We start from the raw sequence: 19,714 nt of genomic DNA, 5'->3' as shown, positions 1-19,714 counted from the left end.
CTTGCAGTGCTTCTTGTTTCCCCGGCATCCAAGGAGGAGGAACAGACTGAAGCCTACAGGAGCCATTCTCACTCCTGGGCCTACAACCAGCTTTCTTGTTAACTTCTCATTTGCTCAAAAATCTCAACATCAGACTTAACACAGACAGGAAACATTTTCATTTTCTTTGCCATTGTTAATGGATAATTCTGTCATGGTAGTTAAAAAGGCGTATTGTGGTATGAGTCAGCAAGAGAAGGTAACACACATGGAGGACCTGGAAATTCTTCCTTGCTCCTTTCTGCCCATCTTCTGAAGAGTCTGGTTTTGGTTAACCAAATATCAGGTAGTGTTTCAGAGAAACAACCAGCTGGGCTGAGGCACCATAGCTTGTCCCAGGAAGAGAAGCTCCACTTGCTGCTAGTGAGGAAGAGTTGGGGCTGGCAGCCAGTTAAGACAGCAAGACAAACTCTGAGAAGGAGAAAGTAGCTTAAGGGAGAAATTGAGCACCACGGAGATCACATGCTTCGCTGCCCATCTCAATTATAATTCTGCTTTAAAATATAACTTAATGTTACACTTCTGAAATACAGTGAATATTCTAAGTCAGATCCACTCCTAGAGCCAGCACTGTGACAGAGTCCAAATGATGATTTTTAATCAACTGGAGGCTGAACATGCATGTAGGGAGCACATTTAAGAGAGATGCTGTAATGATCCCAGAAAATTATAAACTTCAATGCAGTTTAGATCTGCATGCTAATGAAGAGATGCCTAGATGGGATTTGGGACAACTCAGCTCAAAAGAAATAAAAAATGTCAATTTATTGCAGTGTAGAGTTTTGTTATCCAATTACACAAAGTATTAAAGCATCTCATCATTATTAAAGCATTTTTGTCACTTATCTTGTATAGATTTTTGTCTAAATTTAACCCTAACTCTTTCTGCTTTATGGTAATTCTCCTGGGAGTAATTACTAAATTTCCACAGCAGTAATTTGGGAAGCATAAGACCAGGTAACCTCAGCCTTGCTCTCTCCATCATAATGAAGATTCTGTCTAGAAATGTACCTTTTCTCCTTCACATTATTTAAAATATGACACATGATCAATAACATGAAACTTCAAGAAACTTTCTTATATGATAATTCTATTGATTTTTAAAAGAAATAATTAAACTAACTGTTAAGACCAAGTTCATCAATACAATCTGACTCCTTTGTTTCCCCCTCCTGAGTAGGACAAATCGATCAGGACCTGCTGGTTAACCAGTTTCCTGAAGCTTTTGCACCATACTGACAACACACTGCACAGCCATTTTACACCCTGCTGTTCTCTGCTTGCTCTTGCATCCACCTGTACGCATCCCCACAGCTCCAGATCACACTCTTTCCCTGAATCTTCCCCACTGCATTGTATATTCCCCCAAACCTCCACCTTCATTTTCTTTTACATGCTCCCTCAATTTGCCTCTTCCTACACCACCAGGCTCCTTTGCAGAATTCAATTATAGGAAAGACATATTGTATTCTTCACAGATAACAGAATGCCAAATTGCATAAAATGACAAATTTCTTCCCACTTGGACGACAGAAGCATACCTGCAAATTAGCACCTCTGCTCAGACCATATGTTAACAACAGGATTTTACTACTAACTAGTTCTCTGCAAGGCAAAGCAGTCCCCTGGTAGAAGTTGAAATGGCAATGACAAAAGCCTCCCGGGCTTCCTCTGAAAGCAAAGCAGCTTTTCCATAGGGGTGACTGGCTTTCATTTTCTCTTAATTCTGATACCCTTAAGACCAGTTGCAATAAAATCTCTCCCCAAGTGAACTTGCATATACCTCAGCTCCCCTTTCGCTTCCAGTGATCGCACCAACGCCCTCATGAAGCAGCTGGTGACTTGTACTGCCACCAAGAGCTGCTCCTGCACCCAAGTGGTTAGAGCGAGGAATCTCTTCAACGGCAGAGAGACTAAAACTGGCAGTATGGGATTGGCTAGTGAGGAGGTACACACGGGTACCTGCTGCTGGAGAAGGGATTCTTTACTGTTTCTTGATGAAGGTCATGTAAAATGTGCATGGATTTGGTTGTATTCAAGGGACACTGCAGCATATGTGTAGGTTCCAGATGATACTCTGGTTATCCACCTCTGCAATGACTGAGAAAAAGCCTTCAAAAAATGCAGGTTGATAAGACTCAAATTTAATACACTCTGCAAAATGCACTCTTCTTTACCATGACAATGGAACAACAGATCCAAAACATTAGCAGCAGCTTATGCTGCAGAAATGGCTGAGTGCTGTGCCAGAACTACAGAATGTGGAGCAATGCACAGCAAATCAGATATATGTGGCACAGTAGGGCACAACAGCCCTAGCAAATCCATTACTCCCCACTCAGCAGTCATAAACACTTCTTTACCGGCAGAAACTTTCGTCCATAACATTCCTAAGATCTAATGGTGTCTGCAAGTTGCAAGATATTTCTGAGAGGAGTGGGAACTAGTGCGTGCCTCCATTTGACAATGTTATTTCAAATTCAAGACAGGTCACAGATAATTTATAAATGTCCCTGGAAAATAATACTCTTTCTGGATGTGTTTCTATCTATTCAGTAGCCATGTATCTTGATGGCTTAACAAACTACTTTCTACAAATTGTTTTATTTTAAAAATAAGTTTCAAATATGCATTTCAAAGTGTTATTTATAGTAGGTACAATTATTAACTTGGCTAGTTCACGGGCAGACGTGCAGACCAGCACACACATGTAGCTCTCAGTTAATGTTATTTTAAGTCTCTCACATAATTCCAAAAGCCAATTTTTGTCTCAGTTCACATGGCTCCAACAGGTGTAATTGAAACCACAAATGTGTTACAGACCAGAACCACATCAAAAGTATTCATCAGTTCTGTACCCACACTTAACATGCCTTCCTGCTAACAATTTATACTGTATGTACCACCGTAATGCATGAGCACCAAGCAGATTCCATTAGCGGATTCCCTTAACCAGGTGAAACTTGATATACTATACTCTGTAAAAGCAGTTACTTTTCATCATGTTTGAAAAACAAAATTATAGCATGTCTTGGCTGCCCTTCAAGTGTCCAATTCAAACCCCAGTGCATGCACCCAGCTTCCACTAAAAGCAATGACAGACAAAAGACACTGTCCATTTGGCCTTCACTAAGTGAAATGAAACACTGAGAAGAATAAAAAAAAAGAGAAACCCCCCAGATTTTGCTCAAGGTTACATAGCAGCAGAGACAGAGGTCGACCTCAGGAACCCTGACTACCTTCCCCACATGCTTCTGACTACATTTACTCTGGGGAATTAGGGTAAACTGGGGAAGAGGCAGTGATGTTGATTAGAAAGCAAAATGGATTAGGACGCAGTCACATTACAGTGGGTCAAAGACAGACAATACAGGAAGAGAAAAGAAAAAGAAGGAAAATTGAGAATAACAGATGAAAAATACTGAAAGCTATCATCAGAAAGGAAGTATAATGTGATGCAACAGCAAGCATAAATTACAGGACATGCACTGATGAGAGGCATTTTTCAGACACATTAGATAGCTGATTGTCAAAATATTTTCAATAAATAAACAGATGCCATGTTTGCCTCTAGTAGGTGAATTTACTACTGTAAACATTGGTCTGTGCTTTAGACTGATGTTAAGGAAAGATAACTCTTACCCTTTTCTTGTCATCTGTCATAGTCATCACATTTGCAGCTGCCTCAAAATTATTATCACAGAGCATTAGTTACTGACTGCACTTGGCAAAACCCAAAAGGCAGCTGTGATCATGCCCTCAGAGTTTTGAAAAAGAGAATTACTTTAAAATCCATATAAAAGCCATAGAAAGACTCGAGATTTGCCATAGGGCAGAGTCTTCAAAACATACACTGCTGAAGTTGCTGGTACTTACAGCATAAACCAGAAAGATATTGTGAGTGTCCCAGAATTGGAAACCTCACATCTAGGTGACAACCAGCAGCTCACCAATAAAGCACAGCACAGACAACACTGCCCTGCTCCCAGGGTAGGGGCGGGCTCAGAACAGGACACACATGTAGAACAAAAAGAAGAGAATGTGGAAGACAGCAAAAACTGGTATGTCCAACCTTCTGAGTCCTGTCTGTCCTTTCTGAAATTACCAAACACTCCAATAAGCTCAAAGACCAGAAAAGATGTTTTTCCCTGCTGCTGGCCTATTTTGCATATGCCTGCACAAGGCCCAAACACATCCTTACACTTAAAATACTGTAGGTGTTCTCCACAGGCTTCAGATAAAACTACCTCCCAACCAAACCCATCTTCCTGACTACCAAAACCCCTCCTTCCAGGGCTCTATAAAAATCAAAGCTGTCTGACACACTTTATCCCCCTAAAACAGCATTTATCAAAGCTTCATTTTTAAAATCTATTGTGAAACTACTGCTGAAGGAGAAAAAATGGGGTGCAGGCCTGTCTCAGCAGCTACACCTATGCACCTGGAGAGGGACCAGGGCAGAAGCCCTGCTGGTGGCACTGATAAAATTCATCCCTCCAAGGGCACCAGAACAACTGGATCTGCACAGAAGAGGGATAAACCCATCCCCATGTCCTACAACAGCTCAGCACCAGCACTAATCAAATCAGAAGGAAAATGCACACAGAAAAGGTTGCTTTGCTTTTTCACCCAGCCTGTCTTAGAAATAGCCATCAACTGTCCACACCCTCCAGCACTTGACAGCTACAGGGATGTGCATCCTTGGAGCCTTGCTTCTCCCAAAGAGGATGAAACAGGCAGAGAAGGGGCATCATGACTTGCGGCCACAGATCTGCTCGATGTCGTAGATCTCCTTGGGACAGTCAGCAGACAAGATGAGAGGTGCACCCTCTGTTATCAGAACATCATCCTCAATGCGCACACCAATGCCACGAAACCTCTCCGGGGTGCTCAAGTCATCCTCAGGGATATAAATGCCTGAAAGAAGAAAGGGAATTAAAACACACAACACACTCCAGAATAACACCTTTCCCTTACTGCACCACCATGAGAGCAGGGTTGGATTTTCAGCAACATAAAGTGAGTCTGATTCCCGAAAATTTTTAATAAGGGAAGCTACTCTCTCCCTTCACTCATGGCAGTCGGTGGACAAAGAAAGGAAAGTGTTCCTCAGTACCGACAGGCATGTTAATAGAAACTTCCACAATTATAGCTGGCCTTTCTGCAGTTCTTCCTTTCAATGCTATATTCACAGTGATGATTTTAACAATGTTCTGAATAGAGAGAAAGAGAGAAGAGCTAGGCATTAAATATCAGATTCCAGCTGACAGCTCCAAATCCAGTGACAAGCAGAAAGAAAGATTCAATGTGAAATGCCTAATTTGCAAACCTAAGTTGTGAATGCCTGTAATTGCAGACTGCAATGCTTGAGACTTCCACTACCAGTGACTGGTAGTAGTTCAGCCACAGTAACACAAACCACAGCACAAGTGAATTGACCCTGCTTCTCTGCACTATGATTGACCTGTGCTGCTGTGGGTCAAACACTAACAGTCTGAGGTCTACATTACTCTCTTCTTGCTGCACAGACACAGTTTGTCACCTTGGCTGTGTCTGGGAGGGAAACGGCTTTTTCTAATACTATATTGACTTTGGGAGGGGAATAACTTCAGGTTTTCCAATACTGTAATTATTTTCAGTTTCACCAGAAAGGACCTGAATGCTTTGGTCAGAGGGACCAACTAACTGCTGAAAGCAGTACTGTTACCCTCAGTGTTGCATGTTTTTGTCCACCACTGACTATCTTTTTACCTGGTTCAATGGTTATCACCATGCCTGGCTGGAGCGGGAGCGATCGGGATATATCTGGGGTATCATGAACATCCATGCCCAAGTAATGGCCCACATGATGTGGGCAGTACTTTCGAACCGCCTGGCAGAAGACAAAACAAGTGTCACAGAAGCAGTTAAACACATCCCAACCTGTTGTTCCAATACAAAAGATGGGGAGAAGAGACAGAATAGTTACGTGCTCGACTAGCAATCATACTGCCATGACTAGTTACAAAGGCCTGCTTTCCATTTACTGGACCTGGATGGCCCTCAAAACCTATCAGTACCAGGTGCCTATTATGAGCATATTGTACTCTGCCTCTCCTCCTCACTGAAAAGAACAGCCTAAGCCTATCACCACCTCAGCATGAGGAAAGACTTTAGTTTTCTGCCCCAACCCTTTCTATCCCTTAAAGATCCTAGCCCTTCATTGCTCCCATCAGCAGACCCTGTCAACTGGCAGTAGCTGACACAGCTGCTACGTGATGTGGCAAAGAGATCTTCTGTGCACAACAGAGCAGATGCTGTGCTGATTTCACTCCACAGCTGCAGCAGGATTTTAATTCACCTCTATAGAACACAGATAACACCCTCACCACCCCCTGCCACTCGAACCCCCCTCCCTCCACGGAGGAGCTCCTTGGCAGCAGGAATCAGAATTCCCACTCTGCCCCTGCTCCTCACATTCACTGGGAGCTGAGCTGCAGACACTGGTCTCATCTTGCTGTGCTGTCACCTGCTGAGAAAAAAATGGCATGATAGCCTCTGTTCACAGGCAAGAACTTGTACTGTTATTGCATTGACACTGTAGGGCAATTAAATCTGGCAGAAATCTGTCCTACTGCCAAAGGGGTAGTTCTGTCACCTGGTTCTGCCACCTTTCTTGTACTGGTATCAGCAATCATGCAGGTTTGCAGTGAGCGGGAACAGAAATAAACTTCTCTAACTGCAAACCAATCCTATTTTAGCTGCAGGTCCAGCTCTAAGGCAGAGCAGTTTCCCAATCTTGTACACCAGGTAGCTCTGAAAAGCCCAATACTGACAAAAAATGGTGCAGAAGAGGCAGCCCATGGAAAGACTGAGAAGAATGGGCTGCACCTTTTGGTGACACTGCAGATTTATGCTATGTTATACAGACCACAAAACTGTGACTAACTGCCTGCTGACAGCCCTGAACTCAGAATTTTGTGTTATTGTTATATCTCTATAGATCCCTTCAAATGGTCTGTACTTTAAAGATGCATCTACACTAACAAGCAGTACAGACCAATGGGAATGGATATCCAGAGTGAAATGGCAAGTGCTGAGGAACAAATATTCACACTGTGTATATATAAGACTTCAGACCAAATTGCACACAGGATGGTTGAAATGCACCCTCAAGTTTAGCTGTGTAAGAGAGAAATCCAGTCCTATGTTGAGATCAGCCCCAAACATGAACTAAAGCACAATGTATAGCTACGATTTGAAGATGCGCCTCAAAAGCACATTATTAAGGCAAACTAAAAAAACTAACATAACCCAAGGAGAAAACAGGAAGGTCTAGTAGGGGGAAGCTGGAGTATAAAAACTTCAAGTACCTTGAAGAAGTGGCTCTCAGTGATGCTGCTCTTTAGGACCCCCAAATCTTTCAGTTTCTGTCCAATAAGACTCAACATGAGACTGTAGATATTCTCTAGACTCACACCTGGGGAGCAGAGGCTCACACAGGATTTTTGGATATCCAGGACAGCCTGGTACAGTTCTGCTTGGGGTTTGGTAAACCTGAAAACCAGTGAGAAAAGGAAAAAAGGACATTTCTCACAATTAAACCTCTAGAACCTGTTCTAGGGATGGATTTAGTTCAATGCTGGAGCAGGAAAAGCCAAAAAGGAAAGAAACTGGCTCCTTACATGAAACGCCAGACAAGGCATCACTGCAACATGCCCTTCAATACACTGGGTAGAGGCAGGGTTTCTCATCTGAAAGACTAACCCCAAAGCAAAGCAAGGCAAAGCTAGTGCAGAGAAAAGAATGCACTTGAGCCAAAACATACACACATACATACATACACAACCACAGCACATCACACCACCAAATTCACAATTGACAGAACCATGTACAGGTCAGCTGAACTCGTCTTTCTGACATACAACCAAAGTCAGCCACAGCTGAATGCACAAAAGCCCTCTCTGCACTTTATGTATGCTGGAATAGCTGGAAATAGCAGTAATTACACATATTCATGTAGCAATTAATGAGGCAGTGGGGAATACAGCTTCTCATGCTGAAAGATTACTTTATATAATTTGATTACTCTGAAGAACCACAGAATGGGACACGTTAAAGCTACTCACACGGAGATTAAACACACATACACTCAATCCATCAATTATTTAAGAGCTCCCAAAGACCTTCCAAACAGCCATATCACAGCTTACCTTCCATTGACAGGCCAGGTACGTGTGATGTCACTTACGTAGCAGGCAGACTCACACCCACCATCCAACAAGACCAGTTCACCATCCTGGAAAGTAACAGGAAAAAATGCCCTGTGTGTCAGTCTGGCTATCAACTGAATTGATTTTTCTGTCTGAGAGCAGAAAAGGAGATTATGTATTTATTTTTGCAAAGCAGCTGCAGAGATGTGAACTTCTTTTGCAGAACAACGTCCCAGATACTACTGTTTATAAATAGGCTATTCCAGTTGAATTGTTTCACTGAAAGGTAGTTTCTGACTGTTACGCTTTTCTACAGCCTGAAATCTTAACACACTGATTTGGAAACATTTTGGAGTAAAAAGAGACATTTTCCTTGAACTAAGCTGCGCTCTGAAACATCGATTCCATTCACATCTGGGTCGCTTCCTCTAGCAAATGACACCAGTGACCCCTTTCACTAGAAGTTCTCTGTTAGTGATGGAGACAAAAGGGGTTTGCAACAAAAACACAGATTTCTGAGCTACCCACAAGATGATTAGCAGCTAAAGATTTAGCCTTGTCACAAGGTAGGAGGACTCAGCAAAACCACTTCTTTGACAGTGCATTACTAGTATAAATGCCCTATTGAATAGTTTGTATCATCTTCCCTGTTCTCTTCTGGGACTTCCTTGACTGCTCTAAGATACACTTCTGAATCCATCTGCTGATGAAGAAAAAGTTTTTCGAAGAGAACCTCCAATTCACATCAGCAAAACTGTTCATTGTCAATTAAATCACTGACTGCACATCTTCCAAAAGCCATGCAAAAAAGCCCAAGGGCCAGGAACAAACCTACGGTCTTGCTTTCCCTCCTTTAAAGAGGCTAACAAGAATTAGAGCAGTAAGATCTGTAAAAAATTCAGACTAAATTCTCTATGGATTTGCACTGCATGGAATCGAAGGCCTTTTATAGAGATTGACTCCACAGATCCGTGACTGTGCCAGCAGCCATAGTGTGAAATGACAAGTAATAGTTCTAGTACATTAAGCGGAAAAATAAGAAGCAGAACTTCACTGCTAGCACAATGGCCAGTGCCAGCTACTATCATTGTGTACAGTTAAGTGCCACAAACACTTACACAGTAGATTAACAGTGAGTAGATCTCACTATCCCACTGAATGGACAGGCCTTTAAGTATCCATTTAAATAGTTGGGCTTTTTTCCAGAAAAAGTCAGTTTTTTAAGTAAAATATAAAAAATTGCTGCCCTCTTACAGCAATTAAACAAGCTAAGTAACAGGGAATTCAGCTTGTGGTTTGATTAGCCAGTAAAGTGCCTTATGTTGTGCATTTTGTCCTCTTTCTTTAAAGCTGAGTTCACTAAGTGGTGGATTGAATAAAGTCTACATGAGGCCATAAGCAGCCTTCAGATACCTTCCAAATTAGACACTTTCTTAGCTTATTTGTCAACAAGATCTGTAAGAAGCAGCACACAAAGGAAAAGAAAGAGTCAAGTTTATGGGTTTAACCTCCTACTTAACAATTTTGGAAAGAAAAAAAAGTCATGGGCATTTAACTGAAGTAACTGGAGTTACATGTGCATGCCTGACCTTGGAAGTCAGTACAACAGAGGAGGCTTATTTCTGCCCAAAGCAGCCGGTCATATCTTTTATGTTTGTCATATCTTTTTGTTTGGCTCTGCAGATCATTTCAAGGTTTGCTCACACGCCAGCTTCAAGAAAAGATAATGCTAGTGGGAACGTTTCATCCTGCTTTAAGACAGAGGAAAAACACACTCCTCTGAAAAGTGCATCATGAGTAGAGCAGTGGGAGAATGCTGCTCCTGAAAATCCTTATTTGAATCTAAAGGTGTATTGTCAGGAAAGCTGGAGAGGGTTCAGTTCAATAATGTGAATCTTCAAAATAAGACAAGACAAATTAATTTCCCTACAGCCATCTAATCCACCTCTCAACATTTAATGTTGATCTTTTCCCTCCTTTTTCTCCTTTCCTGGCCTACCTGGAGTCCAAAATGCTTTTCAGCTTCACCAGAATGCACTATTGCACCTTCTGTTGCAAAGCATGGCCAAGCAATGCAAGTGACAGTAGACGACCCCCAACAGTGCCTTCACTCTGCCTGCTGCAGGAGTCCCTTTTTCTTCTTTTGTGACCAGTGTGGGAGCAGACATGCTTGCTAAATGAAGTGATGGGCAAGCTTGTTCACAAGTCCTTCCACTGTTAGGAAATACTGCAGCAAGTGCAAAGAGGACAGAGACTACATTGAGTGAAGTTAATCTGTCACTGACAGTAAAACTAACCAGGAAGGGATTCCTTTCCCCTGCACACTTGAAGAAATATAATTAAGTGGTTTGATCTGTTCATTCAAAAAAATGACATATATGGGGATGGTGTGGACTGCATTTTAAGTTACTAAACAGCATATGGTTTACCTTGATGAGCTGATTGTTCTTCACATAGTGCAAAGTGTTTGATCTGTTGCCACCAGCAACAACAGGGGGGTACGCCAAGATGTCAGCACCACGAGCCCGGCACTCAAACTCAAACTGGAATTCCAATTCAGAGAGAAGGAAACTGTTAGTGCTGATGCAGTTGATTAACTGCTATTATAATTTATGTTCTACAACTGTTTGCTTAATTTGTACATCACAAAGTGAAATAGGAAAGTGAATTCACTAAATGAAAGCAGCCTTGACGGTTTTTGAAGAAGACTGGAGAGAGCATGCACTACCTAAGCCTCAAGACCTTTACCTTTCTGGAGTGATGAAGCTGATGAAAGCATGGAAATGAATGAACTTACATCTATAAAGATCCCCTATGTCCTCAAGATATTAAGAACATGTCTTTTCTGTAATTACTGAAACCAGATGGAACAGAACACTCCAGGATGCCTAAGTGTAGTAAAGCAGGTTTTACAGTCTTGACCTGGAGTGAAAAAATTATCTGTAAAATAAACTTCAACTAAAATAATTTTCTTTACAAGTCAGTGCTGCTGCTCAGTGCCATGTCAGCACAGGCTCACCTATGTTGGAACACAGGGTCAAATCCTGCTGATGTTTCTAAAACGGGCATCTTACTGCAATTCCTTACAAAATTCCTTACTAAATGTGTCAGCCAATTAGTCCTTATTTTGTAAGAGGTGCATCTACATTGCTTCAAGACAGCTGTGGTAATCTGACATAGCAAGAGGCTAGAGTCAAGAGAAGCAGGCTTTAGAAATAGGTGCTATAACTACTTAAATTCTGCACAATAGAACTGTATTATAAAATAACTTTATCTCTCATGGTTTAGAAGGTTTTGTATTTAAATACAGTAGAAAAAGACATCAATAGCAGGTAAACTTAGACAACCACTACGTTCCTTCAATAAGGGTACAAGAAGTACAACTGAAGAATTCCTCACACTGACATTTCCACATGTCCTTGGGCGAAGGACAAACATGCTACTCACCTTTGCATACAGAAAGGCTTCATCCACTGGGGATTTGCTGGCAAACATTGTCTCTGTGAAAGCCTATGAAAAAGAAAGGCCTTTCAGCTACCAAAGGAACCTGAATTTAAAGAAAGTTGTTTTTTTTTTACGTGCTGTCTTTTGAGGAAGGCCTAAAATCAGCCGGCCCAGACATAGGAACGAGAAGCACCTGAAAATACAGAATGCTGCCAAGACTAGAATCAATCAAGCTCTGTTCCCTGTGAAACTGTATTTAGAGACTGATTGACTGTAGTTTTTGAGAAAGAATTAGATGATTGAAGCTGATCCCATGGGTTGGCATTTAACAAGTTACCTCACCTATGGATTTCCCCATTTAAATAGGAGTGCCTTATGCAGCTTTTCCTTCAGAAAAAGACAAGCTGTACCTCTCTTTTCTATCTGGCTATCTACTTCAATAATATTTACAAAAACATAATTGCATTTGAGGTATCTGTCAGATTTGTTTCAAAGGGGGCAATGAGTTCAAAAGATATTTGAGGGAGAAGGGGTAATATGGAGACATAGGCAAAGTGTTCACAAAATCCCAATTCCTAAAAATCAACAGGATAAATGGGAAAGAAAACGGCATGGGGAAGGAGAGGTAAAGCTGAGAAGAGAGTGAAGAGACTACCCCTGTTCCTGGGTAGATACTGCTTTTAAAGAAAGTCTAATAGCTCCTGGCTTGTCTTCACAGGAGTTAACACTAATTGAGAGAAGCTGGTAGTCCAAGCAGTTTCCTGTTTCTCCTTGTCATGTTGAGGGAGCTGAGCCCAGCTAATGGTTAAGACACAGCAGTTCAGTAACAGATTAGACCAAAGCTATCCTTCCAACCCATGCCACCCCATCAACAGCCTTCCCCCCCTTCTTCTTTAAAGGAATGCACTGGTTCATTTGGAGAGCACACAACCCATACCTCTGCTGTCACTCGTCCAGCTATCTTCATCCTTTCAATCTCTGCAGGAGATTTGATGAGACGAAGGTTTTGCACTAGGTGTTGGATGTGCTGGATGTGGTTTTTGTTCCGAGCTTTTATCTCAGCCAGGGGCTGCAGGTAGTCAGAGTGCAGCTCTGTATGCACTGGTTTTGCCAAGTCGTACCAAACAATGTTTGACTCACCTGGAACACAAAATGAAAGCTGAAATAGACAAAAATAAATGAAGAATGTCTTCCCCATTCTGAACAAACCCACTCCTCCTAAACTAGACCTGTTGCCGTGTTTGAGAAATTAATCTCCTCTGAATCTGCATTTACAGACCATATAGACACTTTCACTGTCACAAGATACTAATGATCTCTTTGAAATCTTGAAGATTACCGGTTCATAGCATGTAGACCGGACAAATCCCCACCTCTATGCAAATACTGTTTTTTACAATAACCACTGAATATATGTATCTTGCAGAGATTCATGAAGACTTTGCATATCAAAGTTGCACTTGTATAAGCTAAGTAGCCATTGCACTACACTGGTGCATGTTCTGAATCAGTCTCTCTTTTAGCCTCTCCCCAAAGCCGTAAGGCAATTTACCTTTTACCCATTACATGGAATCTGCTTAGAAGATGAACTTACTGAGGACAAACATATTTACCTATATGGAAATTTTTTACAACATCAGAGTTAGCACCCACATTCTCCCCACAGGAGCATTTTAAATGGGAATTGAGTACAAAAGCCATGCCGAGTCCCAGCTAAGTCCACCACTGCCCTCTTTCTTTGGTGACAATAGCCATTAACAGGTGCTCAAAAAGGTCTTTAAGAAACTGGGTGCTAATGAAAGAGTATTTCCCTTACCACAACCTCCCCACTTTCTTCATTTCAAGGCTGCATCTTTGTAACAGCGATAAACTGCTTTTCATGAACCTCTCACCTGTGGAACCAAACACTTCAGAATCCATTTTTGCTTCTGACATACCAAACCTTCCATGGATGATCTACAACTTAAAAGGTGTCAAAACCCACCATGCAATCATTTTATTCAGTGTTCCCTTTGTTTGGAAATTAAGAAAAACAGTAACTAATCATTCCTACTCATCCTCTTAGTACTTTCCATAACCTTACACATCTCTCTCACACACCTTACTTTCCATTTTCTCTTTTTTAAACTGAGCAAGTTCAGCGTGTATCACACACACTCCATAGTTTTGATCATCCTTATTGTCCTTTCTGTGACTTTTCAATATATCCTTTTTTGAAACAAAAGAACTAGAATCCAAGATGCTATTTAAGACTCCAGAATTCACTCTTATTTGTGTAATACCCCAAGCACTTGCCCTTTTTGTATTGTCATAAGCCTTTAGCTTCAATTTCTAATACATTTAAGTTCACCTTGGACTATAAATATTGAGGCTACATGGTGAGCTTAGATGCAGAAGAACCTGTCTAAAGGACCACAATGTTCATAACTCAACATTTAGACAAAAAAGGCAAGTGGGTTAACAACCTTCCTTTGTAGATCATTTTCCAAGTCTATTATGAATAAAATAGCTTCAAGTTTCCTACACTTTATCTGGTTCTAGTTCTGTCAGCAAAAGACATGACTAAAACAGTAACATGGTTTGCAATGCTCTGTTACTTACCTGCTCCTCATATTTCACAGATGTGCAACTGGCATTCAAATGGATCCACAAGCAATTCAGAGGGGAGGAAGAAGTATTATTTTCAAAACTCTATTTCCATTGGTGACCCTCAAGAAGCTAACAAGAACTTCCAACAGCCTTTGTCACACTGTCATATCCCCTGCACCTCTGCAAGTTCATCATAGTCTTCAATTATCACCACAGACCACCTTCCAAACCCATACCATCAGAACTTGCAAACCACATCTCATTTCTCCTCCACTTTCTGTTACCTTTTAGCTTGGCCACCAAGTGCCTGAACTCCTCAATGGTGTAAGCTTCATCTACTCCTGTGAGAGCAATTGCCCCGTCGGTACCTGATCTGGGCCCATCCCACAGCTCTCGGCTTGGATCTCTCCGGGGAACAAAAAGTATGGATTTGTGGGATGGCAGTGCTTTGCCAGGAATGCTCTGCAGCACCAGGATGCTGTCAGGCTCCTGGAACCCACAGAGGTACAGGAAGTTAGTGTCCTGGTGGAAAACGTAGGGGATGTCATTGCTCATGTAGTAGGTGGGGTTGGATAGCAGAATCACTGTGTGGTCCAACCCATCCCACCCACTGGCTTCCTTCTGGATCAACGCCATCAGTTTGTGTCGACGAAGAGCATACTCCACCTGTGACAATCCTGGGGTTACTTCTCCTATGAATAAAAACCAAATCAGATTGAGAAATTCAATGCACTTGTGCTATTTTACTAGTTGCATGCCTAATTCTCACCTACTCCCTGATGCCTTTCACAGGCATGGCTGCATTGTAATCCCTCAAAAGCCTTTCCATTGTTCTCCCTTGCACCTCTTCAGCTTCCATCCCTACAGCACATCCTCACTCAACTGCTCCTCCATCACGCAAAGACAGAAATGTGTTTTAACCAATTGGATTTTCTGTTATGTACTTTTGCACATAGGCAGAAATCAAAAAAACGTGGTAGACTCAAACATTCAAACCAGAGGAATGTTTGCTGAGACATGTAAAAAAAGGGGAAGGGGCAAGGCAAACTGAACTTTGACTGCTGAAAACTGATGGGGTTTATAGCACCTGGACATTGAACAGAAGATTATCTCCTGAGGCTGAGCATGAATTTCCTCAGATAAAGCTAGAATGTGTATTCAAATACACGCTAAGTCAAGTCATAGAGTAACTAGTTCTAAACCTTAATGGGCAGACTAAGTGTTACAGATACTGGGAGATCAGGCAGAGACACAGAGGTTGCAGACTCTAACCAGTCACAGGATTTCAGGCAGAAACAAACCAAGATCTGCAGGCTGGCGTCAGACTCCAATTCAGAGAAAGAATCCTCTCCAGGGCAGAGGTAGCTTTGCTCAATAGTAACCAATCTGCATTTTTCCGAAGTTAAATGCTGTATTCCTGATGACTCTAATTACATAACTGATCTTTCAGATGGAAGTATGTTTTGAACTGCTTCAGTCACAAGAGATACAAAGTACAGCAATCAAGATACTCACCAAAACCAGACTGAAGTTGAAAGAATAATCAACAGCTGCTGAGGTATGTATTTTTTTAAATGTGAGACTCCTTAACTATGATCTAAATTAATACAGAAGCCTTAATCAGTACTTTAGCTAATACCCAATTTTAACACAGATTGCATTTTCATACTGTTAACCTTTTAATTTAATAATCTTATTTTCCTCTAATGAATTGTGCAGAATTATAGAATAAAAATTGAAATTTAATTTGTACTCTAAGTTAATTTCAAGTTAAAAAGTAAGTTAAAAAGTGGGTTCTTGCGTGAGTGGGGTGGGACGGGCAAATTCTATCCATAAGGTTTTTCCTTGACGAAAGTGTTTAAGAAAATCATATATGTTGAATATGCATTAAACGTTACATCTTTTCAAAGTCCTAACACCTATTTGGTGTAAAAATCTAAAAAAACCCAAACCCAAAACCACAAACCAAAAAACAACAAAACCAAAACAACAAACAAACCATATCAAACATCAAAACCACCATATTTGGTTTACTCTGTAGATCTGGAAATTACAGAGAACACAGAAACTGTTTCAAAACAATCTGACCTCACATTTCTGCAGTATTATACTGCAAATTTCCCATGCTCCACTGTATTCCAGTCAGCCTTCTAACTACAACAGTTCAGTGAAGTTTAGAAGCTGCAATAGGGCAGAACATGGGATTCCCATTTGTCTTCTGACTGTGAGGCCTGAAAATTCTCTTTGCCTTAAAGGCATTTGCTTTTTAAAACAATAATTGCAATAAAAAATGTATTATTTTAAGGAACGCAGAGCTCCTTTATTAAATGCAAAATTACTGGGGACAACCCGAATTCACTTGGAGTGTTTCAGTTGTGAGTACTTCTAAAGGATCGGCTTCACTTTCTGAGAGCTGCTAATCAGTGCCCTGAGCAACCTTATCTAATATTGAAGTTAGCCTGGCTTTGAGCAGAGGGTTAACTTTGTGAAGTTCCTTCTGACCTGAATCATTCTACAATTAAATATACTAGTATACCATTATGTATTAATCTGTTCTCTCTGTATACCTATCTATGGAAAAAGAACACAGAACCAGAATGGTCTCCTGAACGTATTCTTGAATATAATTTTATCTTTTTTATTATTTAATCACGGTCATCTCATACCTACATGCTCATTTTCATTAATCTCAAAAAAATGCACAACCTCAGGTCTCTTTCACCCGTACTATCTAACTTTGTAGCCACAAGTCTCCTTTTCTTCTTTTCCTCACTGCTTGAATATTCTGAAGGGGGCATGTTCTTTCGTCCAATGTTGTCCATCTATCAGTGTCTCCCCAGTCTCCTTTTCTGAATGACACCTTTGTTTTGTGACTCACAAAACACTGGATATGATGGAATCTGGCAGTTCATCATCTTGCACAAAGGCCTCCTCTTAATATAAACCATATGTATTTGCATGACAACAAACTCACAAAATGCCACTGCCATGAAAAGTTTGCACTACCCAAGTTAAGTGACACCAAGCACTCCACGAGAAAAAGGTAGAAGCTAACATGTCGAAGCCTATTTCTGGAATCAGTATCATCTCAGACAAGGAAATGAGCTACTGAGCTACTAAATATAATTAGTGACTAATGAAGGTAATCATAAACAGCTGAAACCACAGATACCTGTATGATGCAGAAAATCAATACTTTGTCCTGGAAACCTCAGAAAAATAGAGACTAGAAAGAATAACAATGACTGGTTCATACAGGACCTGAACCTAACCTGGTTTGAGAAGGTGAGGGTGTGTGAAAGGGCTGGGCTGGCCCAGATACCGGTTTGGAATCTTCTTCTGCTGGGCAGGCTGGATGGAAAATCTTCGGAGAGCACATGACTTGCAAACTAGAGGAAAAGAAACGCACCAAGTCAAGGTAAAGACCTTTACAGTTCTGACTCTAAATATCATTTATTCACCTTATATGGCATGAATATCCCTCCTTAACTTCTCAATTTGTTGTGTACCACAATAGTTTACGGAACAACATGCACACAACTCAACTAATAAACAAATATTCCTAAAACATTGAGAAAAATAAACAATTTAATTTTTTTCTGCATGAAAGATACTCAAAGAGTCCCCATTTATGTATTTAATTTACTTTATAGTGGCAATACCCAAACTGGAAATGGTTCCTCAGAAGCATACAGTTATGTACCCCACTTCCAAATCCACACACAGCCAAAACAGGCAAGTTCTAAAGTGAATTACAAGTGTGCATTTGGAAGCTGGGGGTACATGTGGTACCCTACCCTACCTACATGGTAGGCAAAAGCTAAACTTAAATACAATTGTCACAAACTTTACCAACTTTGGAATTCTCTGTTACAGCCTTTTGCAGTTGGAAAATTGCTTGTGCTGGATACAGATCATAAAACATGTGGATGGAGGCGGTAATCAGTTTCCTAACATCTAGTAACTGATGTTTTGGAAACTGGTTCTCTTTCATGTCACTTGCCATGTGGCTACTAAAAAATCAATCCATGCGGCTACTAAAAAGTCAATCCATATTGCCATAGCACGACACTGGATTCTTGGAACAAAAGATAATCAAGTCATTGCGAGCATAAGCAAGCGCAACCCAAGCAAACCAGCTGCCTGACTTTCAGGGGATTGAGACTCAAAGGCTTACAGCAAAATGTACAGACTGTCAATTTTCTGTGGGAGTCTGTATTATTAGACACGAATAGATTACTGATGCATGCCAACTAATAGTCATAACATAAAGCATTCACTATGTGATGACTGATGGGAGTCTGGAGACCCAGGCAGTGAAATATTATTACAGCTTTTTGTGTGATTTCATAGACTCACAGACTGGTTCAGGTTGGAAGGGACCTTAAAGCTCTTCCTGTTCCAACTTCCTGCCATACGCAGGGGCACCTTCCACCAGACCAGGTTGCTCCAAGCCCCGTTCAACCTGGCCTTGAACACTGCCAGGGATAGGGCAGCCACAGCTTCTCCGGGCAACCTGGGCCAGGGCCTCACCACCCTCACAGTAAATAATTCCTTATCTCTAACCTAAATCTCCCCTTTGTCAGTTTAAAGCCATTCCCCCGTGTCCTGTCACTACCTGCCCTTGTAAAAAGTCCTCTCCAAATTTCTTATAGGCCCCTCTAGGCACTGGAAGCTGCTCTAAGATCTCCCGAGCCTTCCCCAAAAAGAAGAGTGTAAAGTGTTTTCAGTTTCTCTCCATTTACACAGAGGAGAAATAGGATAGCTTGCAACAGAACGCATCCAGCATTAAGCAAAGCAGTATTTTGAAGACTGCGAGGAGCTCTCCACGCCGTTACTTTATTTTTCAACCAATAAGCCACTTCCCCCTCATTCAGCCCTGATAGGGGCTGTAACTCCGCTGCCGGACCAAGCTGCCTCCCTCGCACCCACAGCGACAAAGGTGCCGAGGGCAGCCTCAGCCCTCGCCCGCCCTGGTGAGAAGGACGGTCTGTAAGCGTGGATAACCCTTAGCGTGTCCTGGGCCGCCTGTCACCGGAGCCCGGGAGGCGGACGGAGCCCGGCGGCACTGCACGTGTGGGGTGAAGCAAGGCCCGTTAAGCGGGGGTGGTGTCTGACCTGAGCAGCCGCGCCAGCCCCTCACCGCCGCCACAAGCCCCCGGCCCGGAAGCGGCGACATGTCCGAGGGCGCGGGGCTCAGCTCCCTCCCCTCCTCCCTTCCCCCGGCCCGCGCATGGCGGGACCTTCCCCTGCAGCGGCGCCGTGCTCTGACACCATCAACGAGCGCGGGCACCGTGCCCGGCCCCGCCGCCAATGAGCGGCGCCACACCGCGTTAGGCGCCCGCGGAGGCCGCCTGTCCCGGCCGGGGGAAAGACGCGGGGAGAAACCCAGGCTACGGCAGGACAGCTGCGGAGGGAAAGGCGCGCGTTAACGCTGCGCAAAGAGCTCT

The 19,714-nt window shown here is 42.1% G+C and overlaps 1 protein-coding gene across 2 annotated transcripts; it reads right to left on the bottom strand.

Annotated features, from left to right (window-relative positions):
- Positions 1 to 779: 779 nt before the first annotated feature.
- XPNPEP3 (X-prolyl aminopeptidase 3) lies at positions 780 to 19,527 on the bottom strand. Of its 2 annotated transcripts, XM_057422797.1 has the most exons (10): positions 19,383 to 19,527; positions 17,537 to 17,653; positions 14,549 to 14,956; positions 12,613 to 12,815; positions 11,679 to 11,741; positions 10,661 to 10,774; positions 8,232 to 8,317; positions 7,392 to 7,575; positions 5,791 to 5,911; positions 780 to 4,956 (listed from the first exon to the last, which is right to left on the bottom strand). In XM_057422797.1, the coding sequence occupies exons 1-10, from the start codon at positions 19,441 to 19,443 to the stop codon at positions 4,790 to 4,792; spliced, it is 1,524 nt and encodes a 507-aa protein (XP_057278780.1). In that variant the 5' UTR covers positions 19,444 to 19,527; the 3' UTR covers positions 780 to 4,789. The 2 variants fall into 2 exon arrangements, with proteins under 2 accessions (XP_057278780.1, XP_057278779.1); XM_057422796.1 differs by lacking the exon at positions 19,383 to 19,527 and having other exon boundaries at positions 17,537 to 18,042.
- Positions 19,528 to 19,714: the final 187 nt, after the last annotated feature.

The sequence above is a fragment of the Pezoporus wallicus genome, unplaced genomic scaffold, assembly GCF_028554395.1.
Source record: "Pezoporus wallicus isolate ANWC-B61680 ecotype Strahan unplaced genomic scaffold, APGP_CSIRO_Pwel_v1 contig_8839, whole genome shotgun sequence".
Lineage (NCBI taxonomy): Eukaryota > Metazoa > Chordata > Aves > Psittaciformes > Psittacidae > Pezoporus > Pezoporus wallicus.
This window is presented reverse-complemented; position numbering and strand designations above follow the sequence as displayed.

Excerpts from the sequence above, each read along its gene's own strand:
- XPNPEP3 (XM_057422796.1), bottom strand. The coding sequence starts at position 17,717 with ATGATATTTAGAGTCAGAACTGTAAAGGTCTTTACCTTGACTTGGTGC. Across the intron at positions 5,912-7,391 it reads CTGAGAGCCACTTCTTCAAG|GCGGTTCGAAAGTACTGCCC; the intron begins GTACTTGAAGTT and ends GTCTTCTGCCAG. Across the intron at positions 4,957-5,790 it reads GGTGATAACCATTGAACCAG|GCATTTATATCCCTGAGGAT; the intron begins GTAAAAAGATAG and ends TTCTTCTTTCAG.